The 19,980-nt window shown below is 42.5% G+C and overlaps 2 protein-coding genes across 2 annotated transcripts; one reads left to right on the top strand and one right to left on the bottom strand.

Moving 5' to 3' along the window:
* Positions 1-1,116: 1,116 nt before the first annotated feature.
* On the bottom strand, positions 1,117-11,411 carry LOC148115279 (uncharacterized). Its single transcript, XM_087888593.1, has 4 exons — positions 11,341-11,411; positions 6,722-6,807; positions 2,466-2,539; positions 1,117-2,317 (listed from the first exon to the last, which is right to left on the bottom strand). The coding sequence occupies exons 2-4, from the start codon at positions 6,756-6,758 to the stop codon at positions 2,033-2,035; spliced, it is 396 nt and encodes a 131-aa protein (XP_087744719.1). The 5' UTR covers positions 6,759-6,807; positions 11,341-11,411; the 3' UTR covers positions 1,117-2,032.
* A 50-nt stretch (positions 11,412-11,461) lies between these two features.
* Positions 11,462-18,691, top strand: CLPP (caseinolytic mitochondrial matrix peptidase proteolytic subunit). The gene is made up of 7 exons (XM_034434424.3): positions 11,462-11,531; positions 12,913-13,014; positions 14,011-14,082; positions 14,627-14,723; positions 15,882-16,069; positions 17,149-17,254; positions 18,245-18,691. The coding sequence occupies exons 1-7, from the start codon at positions 11,514-11,516 to the stop codon at positions 18,412-18,414; spliced, it is 753 nt and encodes a 250-aa protein (XP_034290315.1). The 5' UTR covers positions 11,462-11,513; the 3' UTR covers positions 18,415-18,691.
* Positions 18,692-19,980: the final 1,289 nt, after the last annotated feature.

The following is a 19,980-nucleotide window of genomic DNA, read 5'->3' as shown; positions in this document are numbered from 1 at the left end:
CTGATCCGGTAGCGATGGTGGTGGGTGGTTTGGAGAACTGGTAGCAAAAATCCCTGCCCCCCACTTGCCCAGCTGAACTGCGCGATCATCAGAGGCTTTTTTTTTTACTTTTAAAAGCATTTTTTCTACAACCTGAGAAAATGCTTTTAAAAGTTAAAAAAAAAAGCCTCTGATGATCGTGCAGCTCAGCTGGGATCGTCAGAGGCTTTTAAAAGCATTTTTTCTACGACGTCTTAAGGTTGTAGAAAAAAATGCTTTTAAAAGCCTCTAACGATCCCAGCTGAGTTGCCTGATCGTCAGAGACTTTTAAAAGCATTTTTTTTCTGCAACCTCTTAAGGTTGTAGAAAAAATGCTTTTAAAAGTAAAAAAAAAAAAGTTGGCCACGCCCACCCAGTCACATTAACCCCCCACTAAGCCACGCCCACAGAACCAGTAGTAACAAATTTTACATTTTACCACTGTGATGGAGTCTACACCTTCATCCTCCAAGCTCTATAGGCAGTTCTCAACATATAACTACAACTGGAAACAGAACTTCCAGAAAAAAGGGATACTGTTGTTAAGTGAGTAGTGCCCAATTTTACACTCTTTTCACTATATCCATTAAATAAATCCAGCTTCCCCCATTGACCTTGCTCATCTAAACCCAGCTGGGAAGGTTGCAAATGGCCTTCATATGACCTCAGGATGCTGCAACCGTTGTAAATACATGCTGATTGCCAAGCATTCAAATCACAATGATGTGACCGTAAGGGATACCGTGATGGTTATAAGTGTGAGAACAAGTTATAAGTCAGTTCTTTCAATGCTGTGAAACTTCAAATGGTTGCTAAACAAATTGTCGTAAGCTAAGGACTACCTATATTGGTGCTGAAGAAGGGCTGTCTTATACTTTTTGAGGTGCTTGTTTGGGACAAGGTTCTACGTTACCCAAAGCTGATATTCTTCTTGGACACAAAATCCAATCTCCCTCAGCCAGCGCTGTCAGTTCTAATGTGGGCTGATGGGAGATTCACTCCAACACTTTAAGAGGGCACCATCTTGATGAGATATAGTAAAAAATGGACAGTCATCATTGGACAGCTTCATAATTTTATACAACTTCATACACAACATTTTAAAAATCCAGATTTATTTATCATTGTTTTAATAATTTCCAGCAGTTACATTAGTCAGGGGCAGTGGCAGTGCAGCAAAGCAACAACAAAATATTGATGGTATCTCCTATTATTGGGTCTGATCCATGGATTCTGTCACAATATGGTAGCAGAGGATGGTTGTATGACCCAATAACTCCAGATCACGCAACGAGGACACTTCACTACCTGCGAGATGGCGACACCTCCAAGGCAACGAGACAGCAACCCAACGGGATCGCCAGGGAAGGTAGAAACCTCAATCGCCCCCAAAGCCACCGCAACAGAAGAGAAGGGGGAGATCAAGAAAGGAAAAGTAGCAGACCATGACGACCGGGAGGAAGAAAAGCTGCGACTCAACGTCCTACGTTTACTAAAGGAGCGAGCCAGCGACAAGAACCTCCTCGCAGACCTGCGGAGCTTCATAATGGACCGCGAGGTGGCGAGAAGCGAGGAAGACTCAGATCCGGAGCTCGAGGAGCTGGACTCGGTGAGTGGATCGCCCCAAAAGGACCCCTCAACAGTCACCGAGCCCCGAAGCCCCGCTCAAAATTTGAAACGGCGGCCATCTTTGACCACGTGGTTGGACAAGATGACCGACCCCCATCCAATCGGCAGCCAGAATTCAAAATGGCCGGCGCACGAAAAATGCCCGACCATGAGTGATGAAGAAAGCGACCGGGGTGAGGGGACAGAATCCGATTCGGGCCCCGATTACACCCCGACCGAGCGGCAAGTCGATAAGGCCATGAAGACCCTTGCCGCCGCCTTCGGCCCAGGCCTCAAAATCTCTAAAGGGAAACCGGAGGGACCAAAACGAAAGGGGAAGCGAGGAGAGGGGCACCGGAATACCCACCCAAGGGCCACGGATGCCCACACCAGCGCGCCATCCCCCCTATGCACCCCAAGAACGCCGCGCCTCCGATCGCCCAGGCCGCGCACCCCGGAACGCAGGGACTGGGGCAGCTACCTGCATTCGTCGCCGGGGCCCCAACGCCACCAGGACCTTCACTTCGGAGAAGCCGCTGCGGGACGACACCTTCCGGAGCACACCTGGACCCCCAAGACCGAAGCCGAGGCCTACCCAACCGACAGAGGCCTCTACGCCGGAGCCGCGATGAACAGGTCCTTCCACGACGACGGCAGAGCTGAAATGGACCTCGCACATGCACTCTTTCACCTAGAAGAAGAAAAAAGAAAAAAATTACAAAGCGGGACTTTTAAACTACTGGCAAGCGTTCCCATGCCGTTTTGCTGCTATAGGCACATAAAGAACCATGGACAGCAGCCTGCAGTAAGTAATTTTACAACTAATGCTGGGAACTTACCAAGTGACTTTCCAAAGTTGAGGATGGATGGGGGCAATATCCTAGAGTGGTCACAGCAGCTTCAGGTGGTGTTCCTAAAAGAAAACATGTCACATTTTATTAATGACCCCCCAGAGAGACCATGGACTTTAGAGTTGGACTGTATGCACCATAGGGCATTTTACCTTTTAATCTCTAGCATATCTCCCACTATTTACCATAGCATTGGTCACAATCTTACCGTGTCAGAAATCATACAAAAAATGTTTGGGTTATTTTACAGTGAAAGTGTGGCAACCACTACACAGATTTCCAAAGACTTCTTCTCTGCCAGAGTTAAACCAGGGACCCCCATAAGTGAGCATCTGGTGTCCCTAAATGCTACCAGGGCAGAACTACATCTTAGGGGGGAAGTCATATCAGACCAGATCATGAAGAGTGTAATAATTAACTCTTTAGATCACTCATGGGACAGCTTCTTAGCACACTTAGATACCGTTAGTCTAGGTCTCCTATCCATTGAGAAGCTGTCTAACAAACTGATCGCTGAAGACAATTTGAAAAGGAGCCGCTCTGGCTCCTCCAGGGAACATAAACACGAAAAGAAAGTAGCCTTCCAAGACAGGCAGCATAGTATAACAGAGTGCTATAGCTGCGGGTCAAGGGGACATCTCAAGAGAGACTGCCCCAAAAACTACAGAGAGAGAAGTAGACCAGAACATAGGTTCAGACAGACAGAGAGGCACACTTCTGAGGAGAGGTACAGACGCAGGGACTCTCCCAACCCCAGAGACAGGAGAGGGAACAGGGATAGTTCACGGGACAGCAGAACAGGATCACTATATGGGATAGGGGAGCGCACCCACATAACATGTCAGGATAGGGAGACCAACTCGTGGCTCCTGGACTCTGGGGCCTCCCATCACACGACCTATAACCAAAGCCTACTCTCCTCATTCACGGAGGAGAATTTTTCAATCAAGGTCGCAAACCAAAGCGAGGTTAAGGTAACAGGCAGGGGGGTGGTTACACTGCCAGGCATAGGGAAAATAGAGGGGGTACTACTGGTTCCAGAGATACCCCACAACATATTGGCTGCGTTAAAACTCAGTGCAGAATCAGGGATCAAGGTAACCTTCGCAGAAGGGAAGGCTCACGTTAGCAAGGGTAGAGAAAGTGTAGGTAGAGTGACAGTCAAGCAAGGACTACCATACATAACATTCCATGAGAGCAACACACCCAGCATATACACCAACTCAGAATGCACAAAGGACACTGACCAGAACAAAGAGGGGGAAGAACAGGCGAATGAGGGAGAGACAGAGAGCGAGGAGAACATGACACATGAGACACACACCACCGAACACACCCAGGGAAGACCATCGATAGGCAAACTCATGCATGATGGCTGCGCTCACTTACTACACCGGGGACTAGGGCACGCCAGTTTCCCCGTAGTCCAAAAAATGGCCAACTGTACCGAGGGCATCAAAATAAAGAGTTGTGAAAATTACCTCGAGTGCTCGGTGTGCAAATGTTCTAAGTTAAAGGTCAAGCCCAGACCTAAGAAATCCTCATGCGCCTCCAAACAAGTGTTCAATTTAGTCCATATGGACCTTGTGGGGCCCCTAAGGCCGTCCATCAAATACCAGAAAAGATACTTCGTCACCATCGTAGACGACTACAGTTGTTATGGCTTCGTCTACACACTAAAACAAAAGGATGAGGCCTTCCAAAAATTCAAAGAGTTCTACAAAAGGGTAGAGACTCAAAACAACACCCAAATCAAACAAATCATGACAGACAGAGGATCAGAGTTTCTGTCTAAAGATTTCGCTCATTGGCTCAGATCCAAAGGCGTGCTTCACTTTACGTCATCCCCGTTCTCAGCCTTTCAGAACGGCGTGGTAGAACGACGGAACTCCACGCTACAGACCATGATCAGATGCGCCTTAGAGGACGCGGGAATTGGTCAACATTTTTGGTCTGAGGCCTTAGTCTACTCAAACTACACGTTAAACCGAACCTGGTCCAGCGTAATAGACAAAACGCCATATGAGCTCATGTACAACAAATAGCACACCTACATGTATTCGGCGTAACCGCTGATGTTCATATACCCAAACAGCTGCGCAAGAAAGGGGACAAGGTATCCAGGAGACTGAGATTCATGGGGTACGAGCCAGGTACCAAGGGGTTCAGATTTGTGGACAGTGACGATAGATTCGTGGTCTCTAGGACAGCGGTATTCCATGAACAGGCTAACTGGTCCAGGATACACCTCAACGAGGTATCCACCAGGCGGGAGGCTAGGCCCGATGAGCAAGTGCAGGACAAACACGAAACGGCAGATAGGCAGGTAAGGAAGGAACACAAACCTAAGCTCCAAGGCATCAAGGTTGAGGAATGGAAAGGGAATCACCCCAAGATAAGTGTAGACTCATTAACACAAAAGGAAGCCAGGTACTTACATGACACCGAACAGACGACAGATAGGCCAGTCAGGTCAACCAGAAACCAATTACCAAGAAGGTTAAATGACTACGTGATGCACATACACACGAACCATATCACACCTAACTCATACGATGAGGTATTGAGATTACCACTTGAAGAGAGGTCAAAATGGGAATCGGCCATGGCCAAGGAAATGGACAGTCTGAGAAAGCTAGAAGTTTACACTCCAGCCGAGGTTCCAGAGGGCAAAAATGCGATAGGCACCAGGTGGATCTTCAAAATCAAGAACCTGGAGGGTGGTCAGAACCTGTACAAGGCTAGACTGGTTGCCCAGGGATTTGCCCAGAGGTTCCCAGAAGACTACACTGACACTTACTCGCCAACCGTGAGAACTGAAAGTGTCAAGAGTGCCCTGGTCATCGCTTCCCTGCTGGGACTAGAGGTACATCAGTTCGACGTACAGACAGCTTACCTGCACGCCAACCTAGATAAGGAAATATACGTTAGGGCACCACACAGTAAAGAGACCAACAGGAGGGACACCTGGCTACTTCACAAAAGCCTATATGGACTGAAGCAATCCGGCAAACGCTGGTATGAGTGCCTGGTTGAGGTCCTGAAGTCAATGGGATTTACAGCAACCGTAGCTGACAACTGCTTTTTCACTAGGAGAGAGGGGGATTCACCAGAATACATCCTAGTCTACGTGGACGACATACTTTACATCAGTAAACACGAAGGGAACCGTAATGCTTTCACCAGTAAACTAAGTGAACACTTCACATTAAAGAACCTAGGGAAAATAAACAGATACCTAGGCGTGCAGGTCAACGAAACACCTAAGGGCTTTCAACTGTCCCAGAAAGAAAAGATAGAAGAAATACTACACAAATGCAACATGGCAGATGCCAAGGGATGTGAATCACCTATGCAGCCGGACTTCCTAAAAAACACGCATAGTGAATCACCCGAGTTTGAACACAACACACTGTACAGGTCAGTCATAGGCTCTCTCTTATATATTGCCAACTGGACCAGGCCAGACATTGCATTATCAGTTAATCTATTGTCCAGGCACGTGGGCAAACCCACCACGTATCACTGGGACGCTGTAAAGAGGGTGCTGAGGTACCTGAAGCAAAGTGCCGACGCATGCCTAGTCCTAGAGCCAGAGCCGTCCAACGAGCCCGTCCTCTCTTGCTTTGCTGATGCTGACTGGGCCGGTGACACCAAAAGCCGGAAGAGCACATCAGGATACGTATTCTACCTGAACAATAGTCCGGTGCATTGGTACACGGGTAAGCAAAACTTAGTGGCCACTTCAACCACAGAGGCGGAATACATATGCCTATCCAAGGCCGCAAACAACCTCATCTGGTTCGACGACCTACTCGCCAGCGTGTGGTGCGAACCTGCGTATCCGATAAACATCTACGAAGACAACAAGGCCGCTATAGAAATCTCCATGGCCGATGCGGTAGGGCAGAGATCCAGGCATATTGACATAAAGTACAAACATGTGAGACAGCTCTCTAAAATCGGATTTGTAAAGGCCATACATTGCGACACAGAAGAACAGACTGCAGACATACTCACGAAACCACTGCAGGGCAGGCAACACACATACCTGGTATCCAAACTCAATATTCGCCCTTGGGCAACATCCAAACAGTCAGGCACACAACCACAGGTCAGGCATTTAGAGGGGGATTTGTCAGGAATAAATGCCTTACCCATGCCAGGGGTTAACAGGGACACAGAAGTGCAAGGGTTAATTACAATGCTCACTTGGTCAGTACCACCCACTGACCACCCCTTACCTGAATCTCCGCCCACAAGCATAAAAGGCAGACACATCCTCCCTCGAAGCTCACTTCCAGATGTAGCATGCAATGTAATGATGAACCTGTAAATAAAAGAGACTTATTCAAATGATTGACTCGTGCCAGTTATTGGGTCTGATCCATGGATTCTGTCACAATATGCATTCATTCATTCATTCATTCATTCATTCATTCATTCATTCATTCATTCATTTTTCTTAACTTTTGTCCCACTTGGTAGTAAGGTCTGTTCTTTTGCACTGCACTTGTCTACTTCGTACAACAAAGCCATCAATGCACGATGCATAGAAAATTTTGTTTGTCAGCTGTCTTGTTGCAGAACCTGACCTGCTTAAGAGAATGATTGGCCCAAGCTCACCCATTGGCTTCCATGCCCAAGGGAGAGTAGAACCACAGTCTCAATGCTCCATGGCCAACATCTTAACTGCTACATCACACACAGACAGGTTCTCAAAGCCTTTTCTTTAGTTTGTAATGATTCAAGCAGTTTCTTGGACTTTGAGTGATGTGCATTTCCCTGCTCCTCCTAGGACTTAATTAATACTATAAGGTTGTTTACTGTGAAGCTTTACAAGGGTCTGCTCAAAGTCTACCCTGACTATTGAAGATTGCCAAGTCTTTAATCGCAGCATCAGCTGCATGCAGACATTGATTTTGCATGACATACTGTATCAGAAACTTGCCAAGCACATTTTAGTCTATTTTGTATGCACAGTCTGTACTGGATTCCTGTTTTACACTTCAGCATGTCTTGTAAAACCTAGAAAGTTGGGTTAACTAAGTAACTGGCTACATGTGTTATGGGAATGTAGTTATTAAGAGGCAAACATGTTTATTCATAATTTATACAATCTGGTGCACTCTGGAATTATTGGAATTCAATGTTCATAATCTACAGGTTTCATAAGAGAATTAGCGACTGAGGGTTAAATGCACTGAAACCCAATTAATTCATAAGGCACCAGCTTGTGGGAAGCTGCACTAGCTGGCTTTTGCATATCTTTATTTTTGTGGGATTGAATGTAACTAGAGAGGAAGAGAGAACAAAAAGGCACATGGTTCCCAGAGTAAAGTTCCATATATATTGTATCTTGTTTTATTTTTTGTTCCTCTCCAGGAGGCTAATACCATAAAACAGGGGCATGAAATTCTTTATTACGATGTTAGCATTCTTCCTTCCCATTGGCAATATCTTGTTTGAAAGATAAGATTGTTGCCTGTGTTTGAACAGTAGGTATGTTTATAACTGCAAGTCAAAAGGGAATTTTTATTACTAGTGTATTGGAAAGCCTTCTTCCTTGTGAAGGCAGCATAAAGCACAGTAGCAACAGCCTTCTGTATAGCTCATGAATACAGGCTATGGCAGCAAGCTTTGAATAAATTATTATATGTGGCAGAACAGCATTTCAGAGGTTGGAAATTTCCCTTTATCATTCATTGCTGGGATGGATGTATTGAGATGTGAATTATGGGGTGAGAACAGGTTTCTAAGACAGAAGCCTATCTGTGAAATGTAGGAGGGCATATTCTGACCTTGATTAGAGACCTAATTATGAATTATCACTCTGTTCTATGTCTGGACTGAATGTATGACAAACAGGAATTGTTGCAGAGCAAGAGCTTTTCTGTTGCTGTAATACATGGAATTGTTACATGAGGAGCAGATTGCACCATAATGTTATTTCCTTTGTCTTGGATTTGCAGTCAAAGAAAACTTTGACAAGCATCAAGAATATCCCAGGCTTTTTGGCCTTGACAACAAGGATGAGAACTGAAAAATGAATTCAACCAGGAACAAGAGCTTTACAATATGAGGAATGATTGTTGGTAAGAGCCCAGCGCCCTCAGGGAAACCTTTAGAATATAGAATATATAGAATAACAGAGTTGGAAGAAACTTTGGAGGTCTTCTACTCCAACCCCCTGTTCAGGCAGGAAATCCTATACCATTTCATTCAAATGTTGTCCAATCTCTTCTTAAAAACTTCCAGTGTTGGAGCATTCACAACTTCTGGAGGCAAGTTGCTCCACTGATTAATTGTTCCAACTGTCAGGAAATTTCTTCTTAATTCTAGGTTGCTTCTCTCCTTGATTAGTTTCCATCCATTGCTTCTTGTGCTGCCTCAGATGTTTTGGAGAATAGCTTGACTACCTCTTCTTTGTGGCAACCCCTGAGATATTGGAACACTGCTGTTTATGTCACCCCTAGTCTTTCTTTTCATTAAACTAGACATACCCAACTCCAGCAACCATTCTTTGTATGTTTAGCCTCCAGTCCCCTAATCATCTTTGTTGCTCTTTGCATTCTTTCTAGAGTCTTTTTTACATCTTTTTTTCCCTTGATTTGTTTTAAAAAATTAAACTGTATTAACTTTCTGCCTAAAATGTATATCAAAGTTAAGATAAAGTGTCCTGAATCCCTTCTGCACAGGAAATACATTTCACCAATTCCAGAAACCTAGAGGGTGGTGATAGGCATACATTCATTCAGCTACTTATTCTGAGCAAAAATCTGTTTGAGAAACCATTAGGGATCCTGTTCCACAAAATGGATTTCTGCTCAGAATATGAGTTCCTTTGTATATTCTGGTCTTATCACATCAAGATTTTCCAGGCCCGCTTGACAGCTATGGTTGCTCGCTGCAATGATTCTCAGATCTGGATTTCATAGTTGTACTACATTCCAGAAGGTTTCTGAACATTAAGAGTTTAACAAAACCATTACATATCGTAATTCTTACATATTACGATCATTTATCCCTAACATATCTCATAATTCTTACTATTGCATTCATTTATTTCTAAAGTGCCCATTTAAGTCTATTCTGTTGAATCATCCTAATTTATTTATTTAAAACATTTATATCGCCACCCATCTTAAGCCAAACTCTGATTTTTATAGAAAGATAAAAATAGTATGTAGAAACAATGAAATAAAAGCAGTAAAACAAACGAACAAACAGGAAAGCCCAAAACACCTTTTAAAACTGTAAAACCTCTTTGTAAGGAACCCCTGGCACATTTTTGGAAAGTGGACCTCAATATACTGCAAAAAGTTTGGCATGCCCCTGCAGCTATGCATTCCTGTCTTAGAAAAAGATATATTTATCAAGATCTTTTCTAGTTTAAATTCAGCCACTGGCTAGACCAGCAGCAGTCATGAGGGAGATATTGATGATTGTGGCCTTCTTCCATTTGATTCCTGGATTTCTTAGCAGATCATGAAATCTTTTGGGAGCACTGGAGAGTGTTGAACGTTAGAGGCATTGCTTTGTAATTATTCTGCTCATACCATATTGGATGCTATCAAAATGTGGTATTAGGAGATATCCCTTCAATCCTTCGGGACTTCTTCAGAGAAGACTGTCCTCAAGATCTTTCTTATCTACCTTATCAACTATCTATATAAAGCTATTGAAAAGTAATTGTTGATATCAGTGGTGGGTTTCAAAATTTTTTATTACCGGTTCTGTGGGTGTGGCTTGGTGGGCATGGCATGGCTTGGTGGGCGTGGCTTGGTGGACATGGCAGGGGAAGGATACTGCAAAATCTCCATTTCCACCCCAATCCAGGGGAAGGCTACTACAATATCCAATTTCCTCCAAATCAGGTGGGACTTGGGAAGCAGAGAATAGATGGGGGCATGGCCAGTCAGAATTTTTACTACCGGTTCTCCGAACACTCAAAATTTCTGCTACCAGTTCTCCAGAACTGATGAGAACCTGCTGAAACCCACCTCTGGTTGATATATGTGTAAAGTACATAATATTTCCTGGAACTCTGACATGGATATCTCCAGAGCACTGCAGTTCGATGAGGGAAAACAGGCTGAAGTTGAATTTGGATAAAATTGAATTGCTGTTAATTTCAGGGGCTAGATTTCAGAGTTCAAGGAATCTGGATATTTTCGAAAGGGCTAAATTTCCCCTTACAGAACAGTTTTTCTCAGATCTGGCATTTTTGCTAGACAGCCATATAACATTTGTGGCAAGGCTGACCTTTTATCAGCTTGGTTGGTAAACCAGCTGCACCCTTAGTTAGAGAAGAGACCATACAGGAGTGTGATCTCATCACTTGTTGAAACAACAGCATTTATTGATGGTTGCTTTCTGAGTCTAATTCAAAATATTCACTGAGGTGCAGTTAATTTTTTAGGAACGAGGCCCAAGTTACTTGCAGTTCTCAATGCGCTGTCGGATCCTCACGGAACGCTTCTGCAATTTCTGCTACCAGGTACATTTAACCACCACAGTTAACATTTGCATTTTCTGGGTGTCATCGTTATTGTGGAATAAACACTCTTTGGAGTCGAGGAAAGAAAATATTGTGTGCAAGAGACCCCAGACACGGTTATTTATTGTGAAAAGAGGAACAACAACACAAGAAAGATTGCTATCCTTTCTATCGACCCTCTTGCACGTTTACTTTTGAGTTCAGTAACCATGCATATGGCTCATGTTTGCCGATACACGCTAAATGCCCTTTCTATAAAACAAATATTACAATAAATAAATTCTACGTTGAGATAGCTCAACGTGTGCACGAGAATCTGCAGCCCCCTATTTACATTTGTGAAAAACGAAAAGGCTCTCTTACAAAGGGAAGTCGATGAAAAAGCAATTTAAGCAAGCTGTATTAGCCTCTAGGCACTCTGGCACTACATTTCCCATGATGCATCGCGACGCGGCGCATGCGACGGTTTGCGATTATACTCCACCCCGCTTCCTAACACGTGGGAAGCATCAAAAGGAAAGACCTTCCGGGGCAGAATGCTGCAGAGAATAGTGGTGAGGGCAAATGCATGTGTAGAAAGCTTTGCGGGAGCGGGTCGCAGTTGGCAATGCTCGGATGGGGGATTGGAGTGGGAGATAAGCCACTGAAAAGATCTTTGGTGCGAGACGTTCCCCTCCTTAAACTTACTAAAATATTCTGGGAAATAGCAAACGGCATTAAATAATTATATATATATTTAAACCAATCAAATCTCATTCTCCGCAACAACTACTAGTTCCAAGTATTACCGGTCAGATGTTTCTGAAAACCAGAAGCAGGATATGAAATGAATCTTTACCAGTCGAACCCACCCCTGCCCCCGTAGTAAAATACACTGGATCGGTATAGTCATATTATGCTGGCACATTTTATAAAAACTGGTACATACTTTTCCCCTGTAGCTTTCTGTAGTTTTGTTTAATCTCTTTGAAGATACTCCTCTAATGGTTCTCGCTTTTTGTGGCAGCATAGATAATATGGTGCAAGAAGGTATTTATTTTCTGTCTTGAAATTGCACATCTTCAAGTATACAATGTGATTAGAGGTTGATCATTATGTAAATAGATAATCTTTCCTACTTAGACTACCTTTTCTCAGATGTCACTGTGCAGATGAGAATAATGGGAGTAACTTGATGTATATCTGGATCATGTCAGATTATTCTTACAGGCTGCTCTTTCTGATTTTATACACTGTCATCCTTCACAAAAATACTTCTCTGCCCTTCTAGATAGTAGGCCAGAGTTACATTGGTAGGTTAGAGTTACTTTACAATCAGGTGGCATACAAATTGATTTAAAATGGCGCATTACGTTTTCTGCGTAAAAACAACCCAGGGAACTAATTTTTTGCTTAGCTCTTTGAAGCCTTTTCACTCAGGCAAGGAATTTTGCTCCCCTCACTTTCAGGATGTGAATTTGTATTTGTATATACCTGTAGGTAGAGGGGGCAGGTGATAAGTTTTTTGTTAACAACTTTTGAGAAAGAGACCCAACTAGAGCCTTGGTGGCGCAGCAGACTAAAGCACTGTTAAGTAACACCAGCTGCCTGCAATTACTGCAAGTTCAAATCTCACCAGGCTCAAGGTTGATTCAGCCTTCCATCCTTTCAAGTAGGTAAAATGACCCGGTTTGTGGGGGCAATAAGCTGACTTTGTATAAAAAAGAACACCGCTTGGGGGGGACCGAAAGCCCTACTAAGCAGGTATATACAAAAAGTATGAGGGCTATTGCTTAACGCATTGTAAGCCACCCTGAGTCTCCGGAAAAGGGCGGCATATAAATCGAACCAATAAATAAATAAATAAATAAACTAGGAATGAGAACCAGGCTGAGACGATAGATCAAAAATGGTAGACAAATGACAATATATTTAACTACTCATTCTTCTTCCTAGCACCCTATACGGCTGGGATGCCACCGGCTCTCTTTGTCCCAGAAGCTCCATCAAACTCCCAGGAGTTACGTTCCTCTCATCCCTATTGTAGTGGAACAGACGGTAAGTGGGTATCATTTTCTAAATATGATAAAAGGAAGCAGGCAGGAAACTAGACTATCTATTTTCTGTTGGTAGGTAACATTTTACTTCAGGCACATGATAAGTCATTGGAGAAAAGGGGAAGAGTTGAAGCATGGTGTGGACACATCAAGACAAAATTAATGGAGATCTAATAACTTGAAAATTCTTCAGAAAATAAATATTATTGCAGATAGATCTGTCATTCCATTCCTCTTATATTCCGTAATGAAATGTCCCTTACTGAATGATGAGATTTTGCCTTCTATTGCCTTTCATTGTTATGAAAAGAAGAATCGTGAATGAAACATCCAGTTATCAAGATGACAGAAAATGCATTAACTCTGTTTAAGAATCCTTGATAGTTGGAAAGCTCTGTTTTGATCATTGATCCTTCTTTCAATTCCTTTATACATAGCTCTATTGATATCTTTCAGGGCTGCTTAACTTTAGTTGTATGTGAAGAATCTTGTTCAGTTATCCTGAGCAGTAAACAGTTTTATTTGAGGTAGTGTCAGAGTCATCTTGCAGAATATCAGGATTCTTCTCCACTCTTGTATTTGGAGTGTACCATATTTTTCAGAATATAAAACACACTTTTTCCCCCCTAAAAGAGGGTGAAAATTTGGGTGCGTCTTATACACGAATTTAGCCCCGCCGGCCCTCACCCTTTGGCCTCTGCCTCCCAGCAATTTGCCTTCTTGCAGCAAACAGCCTGTTTCAGTTTCAGCAGAACCTGATTAGCACAAGCAGCTGATTGTTGGATTGGCCTCCTGAGGATCAGCTGTTTCAGGCTGCAGGGATTGCAATAGCCTATTGCCACCTCAGCTGTTTGCTACAAGGAGGCAAATTGCTGGGAAGGAGAGGCAGATTTTTTTTCTTGTTTTCCTCCCAAAAAAAGGTAGGTGCGTCTTATAGCCCGGAGCGTCTTATACTCTGAAAAATACGGTACTTGTCCTGACCTTTAGTCTGTTTCAGGGCCGTGGTGAACGAGCCTATGACATCTACTCACGCCTTCTGAGAGAGCGCATTGTCTGTGTGATGGGACCGGTAAGTGTATGAAATATTCCCACAGAAGGTAATAAGACCAGACTGTGCAATATTTTGAGGAATTTATTTATATTGAAAAATAGGTTTCTACTATTCATAAATGAAAAATGTGTGGATGATGCTGAATTCTGAGTACCTAGAAGAATGGCTTGAGAAAGCTTCCTTATACCAACAGACAAGTCTTAGACTATTCCATAACTAGCAAATCCAGAGGAAATTATGCAGACTTAAAAAATAAGCAAAGTTTTGTATAAGCATATATAATGCAGGATATAGAGTATTTTTAACCACATTAATTTTTTTAAACTCTAAGGCTTTTCTTAGATAATTGATTTCCAATTATTCACTTTTTAAAATGTCTCTTGAATTTTAAAGAATGTTTGCCTTTGAAGGCCCAGATCTTGAAGACAACTTCTGTCTCTTTTGAGCTGATGAGATTCCCTTTCTGACTTTGGGTTGGCCACTTCAAAGAAAGCAAAAAGACTGGGAAATTGAATTTATTATTCATGCTATAATCCATTGCTTTGTGTGATCTCTATTACAGATTGATGATGGTATTGCAAGCTTGGTCATTGCACAACTGCTTTTCTTGCAGTCAGAAAGCAATAAGAAGCCCATTCATATGTACATAAATAGCCCAGGTGAGTGATATTCAAAATGAAGGTGCTACAGAGGAATTCATTCTCTCCTTGCTAGCAAATCCACCGTCTTGTATCTTTTGTTTTGCTCAAATATATAGGGTTAGTTGCTTTCTAACATAATGCCCTCCAGGTGTGCTGAATTACAACTCTTGCTGTATCTCAGCCACCACTGGTCATACTGGCTGGCTGGGATGTAATCCATTTAAAGATTGCCAAGTTGGGCAAGGCCACTTTAGTCAACACAGTTACAATTTTTTAAATTAACATTTTCCCAGCATGGCAGTGATCTCTGTGATGGAAACACAAACAATTGTGATCTGTTTTAATTTCTCCCTTTTTTTTAAAGAGTGCTTCCTCATTATTGCCTGCTTCCAGTCTGCTTTGTTTCAGTCAAAAGAAGTGAATCACTATGATCTTGTGTTTCTTGTTCTGCTTTAGAGTGCAGAATTCTTGCTGCAGAAAAATTGTGAAGTTGAGATTGGAAATGCTCAGCTTTCTGTGTACAAGTCATCATCCCCAAGATTTAATAATAGTTATACCATACCCTAAACTAATCACATTGGCTGGTTTTGTGGAGGACACATAAGCCATAAACTAACTTCTTTTCAGCCTGGTATGTTGTACAAATCTAGCCATGTTTCAAAGCAAGCATGTATTTAATTGTCACAATCTTTCCTTACTTTGCTTTTCTTTACAAATAGCCACTTGCTTGCTTGTTTGTTTGTTTGAACATTTGAAATTACAACAACACTAAAAAAAGTGGAACTGGTCCTCATCATGGTCACGGGATCAAAATTTGGGCAACTAGCCATTTAGGATGGATACAGAATCTCAGGGTCAAGTGATTGCCATTTGTGACCTTTTCAGCCAGTTTCTAACAAGCAAGGTCAAAGAGAGAAGCTAGATTTACCTAACCATGGTTATTTATTTAATAAATGTGGCAAAAATTGTGGGTGCAACTCACTTAATGATCACCTCACTTAATGAAGAAAGTTCCAGCCCCAGTTGTGGTTGTAAGTTGGGAACTACCTGTATTCTGCTTATAAGCTTTCTTAGCTATCTTCAAAAATGCTCAGGGTTTTTTTTATTCTGAAATTTTAGGTTACTAAGGTTGTTCTATCCTTATCTGAAAATCACTATAATTGGTTCTCCCTGTAGGTGGTACAGTGACATCAGGATTAGCTATTTATGACACCATGCAGTACATCCTGAACCCTATTTGCACATGGTGTGTGGGACAAGCAGCCAGTATGGGCTCTCTGCTGCTGGCTGCAGGATCACCAGGCATGCGCCACTCCCTACCCAACTCTCGCATTATGATCCATCAGCCCTCAGGTGGGGCCCGGGTAAGTTTGGCCTTGCTGCTTCCAATTAGAGATGTCTGTATACCCCCATGTAGCCATTGTGATTATAACCTGCATTTTAGAAGAATAGAATAGAGCTGAAAGGGACCTTCGAGGTCTTCTAGTCCAGCCCCCTGCTCAAGCAGAGAACCTATACAATCTCAGACAAGTGACTGTCCAGTCTCTTCTTAAAGCCTCCAGTGATAGCGGACCCACGATTTCTGAAGGCAAGCTGTTCCACTGGTTAATTGTCCTTAGTGTTATGAAGTTTCTCCTTAATTTCAGGTTCCTTCTCTCTTTGATCAGTTTCCAACTATTGTTTCTTGTCCTGCCCTCTGGTGCTTTGGAGAATAATTTGACCATCTCTTTGTGGCAGCCCCTCAAATACTGAAATACTCCTATCATGTCACCCCTAATTCTTCTTTTCTTTAGACTAGCCAGACCCAAAACCTGTAGCCGTTCTTCATATGGTTTAGTCTCCAGGCCTTTGATCATCTTAGTTGCTCTTCTCTGAACTTTTTCCAGTCTCAACATCTTTTTTGTAGTATGGTGCCCAAAACTGGTTGCAGTATTCCAGGTGTGGTCTTATTAGGGTTTTTTAAAGTGGCACTAATACTTAATGTGATCTTGATTCTATGCCTCTGTTTATACAACCCAGGATTGTATTAACTTTTTTGGCTGCTGCTACACATTGCTGATTCATATTTAAATGATCATCCACTAGGATTCTAAGGTCCCTCTCACTGCTACTATTTTTGAGCCAGGTCTCACTTAATCTGTAGTTATACCTTTGATTTTTCCTGCCTAAATGTAAACTTTTGCTTTTCTCCACATTAAGATGCATTTTGTTGGATAGGGCCCATTTTTCAAGTTTGTCAAGATTTTTTTGGATCCTAAGCTTGTCTTCTGGGGTGTTGGCTATTCCTGCCAGTTTAGTATCTTCATGCACTGATCACATGAAGTTAGAAATAGAGGTGGGCAGGTACATAAATGAGATCATATGTTCCCCTCATATGCCTCAGTGATGCTTAAAATGTGTTAGCAGGCAGCCATGCATATTTTCTGTCCGCTTCCACTTACAGGGCCAAGCTACAGACATTGCCATCCAAGCTGAAGAAATCCTCAAACTGAAGAAACAGATCAATGTCATCTATGCCAAACACACCAAGCAGAACCTGGATGTGATTGGTAAGCACTTTCATTCCCCTGAAGTTGAACCAGCAGTCAACACTGCAAGAGGGCTGGGGAAGAGCCAGACCTATGTCTTAGTTAGGAGCAGTTGCAAGTAGCTAAGTGTAGGAAGGCCAACCTCCTGCCTAGATTGTTTCCCACTTTTAAAAGTCAATATTTTCAGATTGCAGCGTGATAAAACAGAAGCTCTTCATTAACCACTTTCCATCTGTCTTTCGCTTGGCACCTAGATGAATTTCATGGTTTGGGAGAGATGTCTTTTCTGCAACTAACAAAGTTTTTCCTTCCCTTCTTTCCAGGGGTGAAATGCTCCCGGTTCGGACCGGATCGCCCAATCCGGTAGCGATGGTGGTGGGTGGTTCGGAGAACCGGTAGCAAAAATCCCTGTGCCCCGGCCCCATGCCCAGCTGAGCCGCGCGATCATCAGAGGCTGTTTTTTCACTTTTAAAACCATTTTTTCTACAACCTCTTCAGCCGAAAAAATGCTTTTAAAAGTAAAAAAAAAGCCTCTGATGATTGCGCGGCTCAGCTGGGATCATCAGAGGCTTTTAAAAGCATTTTTTCTACAACCTCTTTGGCTGAAGAGGTTGTAGAAAAAAAAATGCCTTTAAAAGCCTCTGGTGATCCCAGCTGAGTTGCCTGATTGTCAGAGGCTCCTGAAAGCATTTTTTTCTGCAACATCTTCAACCAAAGAGGCTGTAGAAAAAATGCTTTAAAAAGTTAAAAAAAAAAAAAATTGGCCACGCCCACCCAGTCACATTACACCCCCCCACCAAGCCACGCCCACAGAACTGGTAGTAACGAATTTTAGATTTCATCCCTGCTTCTTTCCTCTCACAAATTTCTCTCTCTCTAAAGCTGCCCTAGTTTATGTACTTGAAGTCTTGCATGGGAGTAAATATATATAGGCCCATTAGTAAATGTACTTTTGAGTGAATGATTATCTGTATTTAACCAAGATCATGTTAAAATGTGTTGTCTTTACAGAGGCTGCAATGGAGAGAGATCGTTACATGAGTCCTGTGGAAGCCCAGGAATTTGGTATCTTAGACAAAGTGCTTGTCCATCCTCCACACGATGGTGAAGATGAACCAGAGCTGGTACAGAAAGAGACTCCACCTGTACCTACTGTTTCCCCTTCCTCGGTTGAGCCCTGAGGGATCTGTAGCCTTGTTTAGATGCATTGTGGCATCATGGATTATAACAGTGAAGTGGAAATGGGGCTGGCTGATCAAACTCAACTACAGTTGCTAGGGAATATCCATCTAACTAGCTCTTCTCTCAAGGAATGCTCCAAAGAAGCCACTCGGCAATGTTTGTAAAAAGCCAGTCTCTTGACCTTTTCACTCTGGGATCCAGTTGTTATCCCATCTGTCTTTTCTTTCCTAATTCATGGTATTCTTTAAATAGATTTAAATTAAATCTTGACTTGTATGGTGTGGATATTCTTTATTTTTATTTCTAAAAGGGTTCTGTAGTATGTAAAAGCCTATCCTGAGGATTCCCCCCCCCTCCCCATTTCTGGGTGTGTTGAGTATAGCCAGTTTAAAAATACAACTTGTAGACTAAAACTATTCAGGTCATAAATTGCAAAAAAGACCAGTTTGTACACATAATGTCCATAGCAGATATTTTTTTTCATCACCTTAATTACCTTCATCAATTGCTCTCTAGAAAGGGCAGGTACCCTTTCTTGATCTGGATCCTCAGTTGTCCAAACTTCACTCCTACCAAATTCTTGCTCCAGTTGCAGCTGGAAAATTGTTACCTGGTTTACAATCCTCTTATCACAGGCCTCGTGTAAAATAGGTATATTTTCCTATAACTGCAAGTAAGGCTTTTATGAAGCAGTGTGTGTTTATTGGACCCTGTGCAGAGATTCTTGCGACTTTGTATAAGAATGTGGGGAGTCATGTAGGTGCTCACAGGAAAAGTGAAAATGAAATACAAAGGAAAGTGAATACAACGAACCAGGATTGTTAGCTTCTTCTTTATTCCCATGGCATCAACCACAGTGGTTTTGCCTTGGCATACTTGTCATTCCTGAGTGATCACTGAAAAATAGTTCTATTTATTTGAACTTGCAACCTTGCATGGTCATACAGTACATACCATAAGAGTAAGCAGTTGCTCCTCCTAAGCTGTTGTGAAAGGAAATCATTTACTTGGAAATGATAAAAGTAAGTTGGGCAATCAACTACTAGAACCTTAATTTTGGGTTACATATATAGAGTCTTTATTCAGCATTAAGCCTCAAGGTAAATTGTTTGGTTTCTGGTTGATATATTGTAGAAACTCAGCTACTGGTAGTTATTGCTACCAGTTAGCTATGAATCAAGGTTTAACAAGATAATATGAACATGGTTCTAGATGAATATTTGTCTTTGGATATATTACATCGAGCAGTTGCAAAAGATGTCTCTAACTATTTCCTGCTGTACCTACTTGGTATTTTCTCTGGAGGGTTGTCCAAGGGAAGTTTAAAGCTTTTCCAATCTTGGGCTCATGAATATTCTGGGAACATGGTCAATGTTTTTAGTCCATTGATACCAGGTCGTTTGGAAAAGCTGGAACTCAACAATTCATACTGCAAATTGGGAAGTTTTAAATTCTCATTTTATGGATTTTAGTATCTGAGGTTTATTTATATCCCACCTTTATTATTTAGAGAGAATGACTGTCCCAAAGTCACCCAGCTGGCTTTCATGCCTAAGGCAGGACTA

The sequence above is a fragment of the Pantherophis guttatus genome, chromosome 2, assembly GCF_059756535.1.
Source record: "Pantherophis guttatus breed Tessera chromosome 2, ASM5975653v1, whole genome shotgun sequence".
Lineage (NCBI taxonomy): Eukaryota > Metazoa > Chordata > Lepidosauria > Squamata > Colubridae > Pantherophis > Pantherophis guttatus.
Note: the sequence above shows the minus strand (reverse complement) of the source record. Positions and strands in the feature narration are given on the sequence as shown.

Bases quoted from the DNA above. Each gene is read 5' to 3' on its own strand.
- CLPP (XM_034434424.3), top strand. The intron at 14,724-15,881 runs GTGAGTGATATT...TTCTCCCTGTAG, and splicing joins TATGTACATAAATAGCCCAG to GTGGTACAGTGACATCAGGA. The intron at 17,255-18,244 runs GTAAGCACTTTC...TTGTCTTTACAG, and splicing joins GCAGAACCTGGATGTGATTG to AGGCTGCAATGGAGAGAGAT.
- LOC148115279 (XM_087888593.1), bottom strand. From the start codon at position 6,758: ATGTGTCTGCCTTTTATGCTTGTGGGCGGAGATTCAG. The intron at 2,540-6,721 runs GTAAGGGGTGGT...GTTTTCTTTTAG, and splicing joins GCTTGTGGGCGGAGATTCAG to GAACACCACCTGAAGCTGCT. The intron at 2,318-2,465 runs GTAAGTTCCCAG...TTCTTCTTCTAG, and splicing joins CAACTTTGGAAAGTCACTTG to GTGAAAGAGTGCATGTGCGA.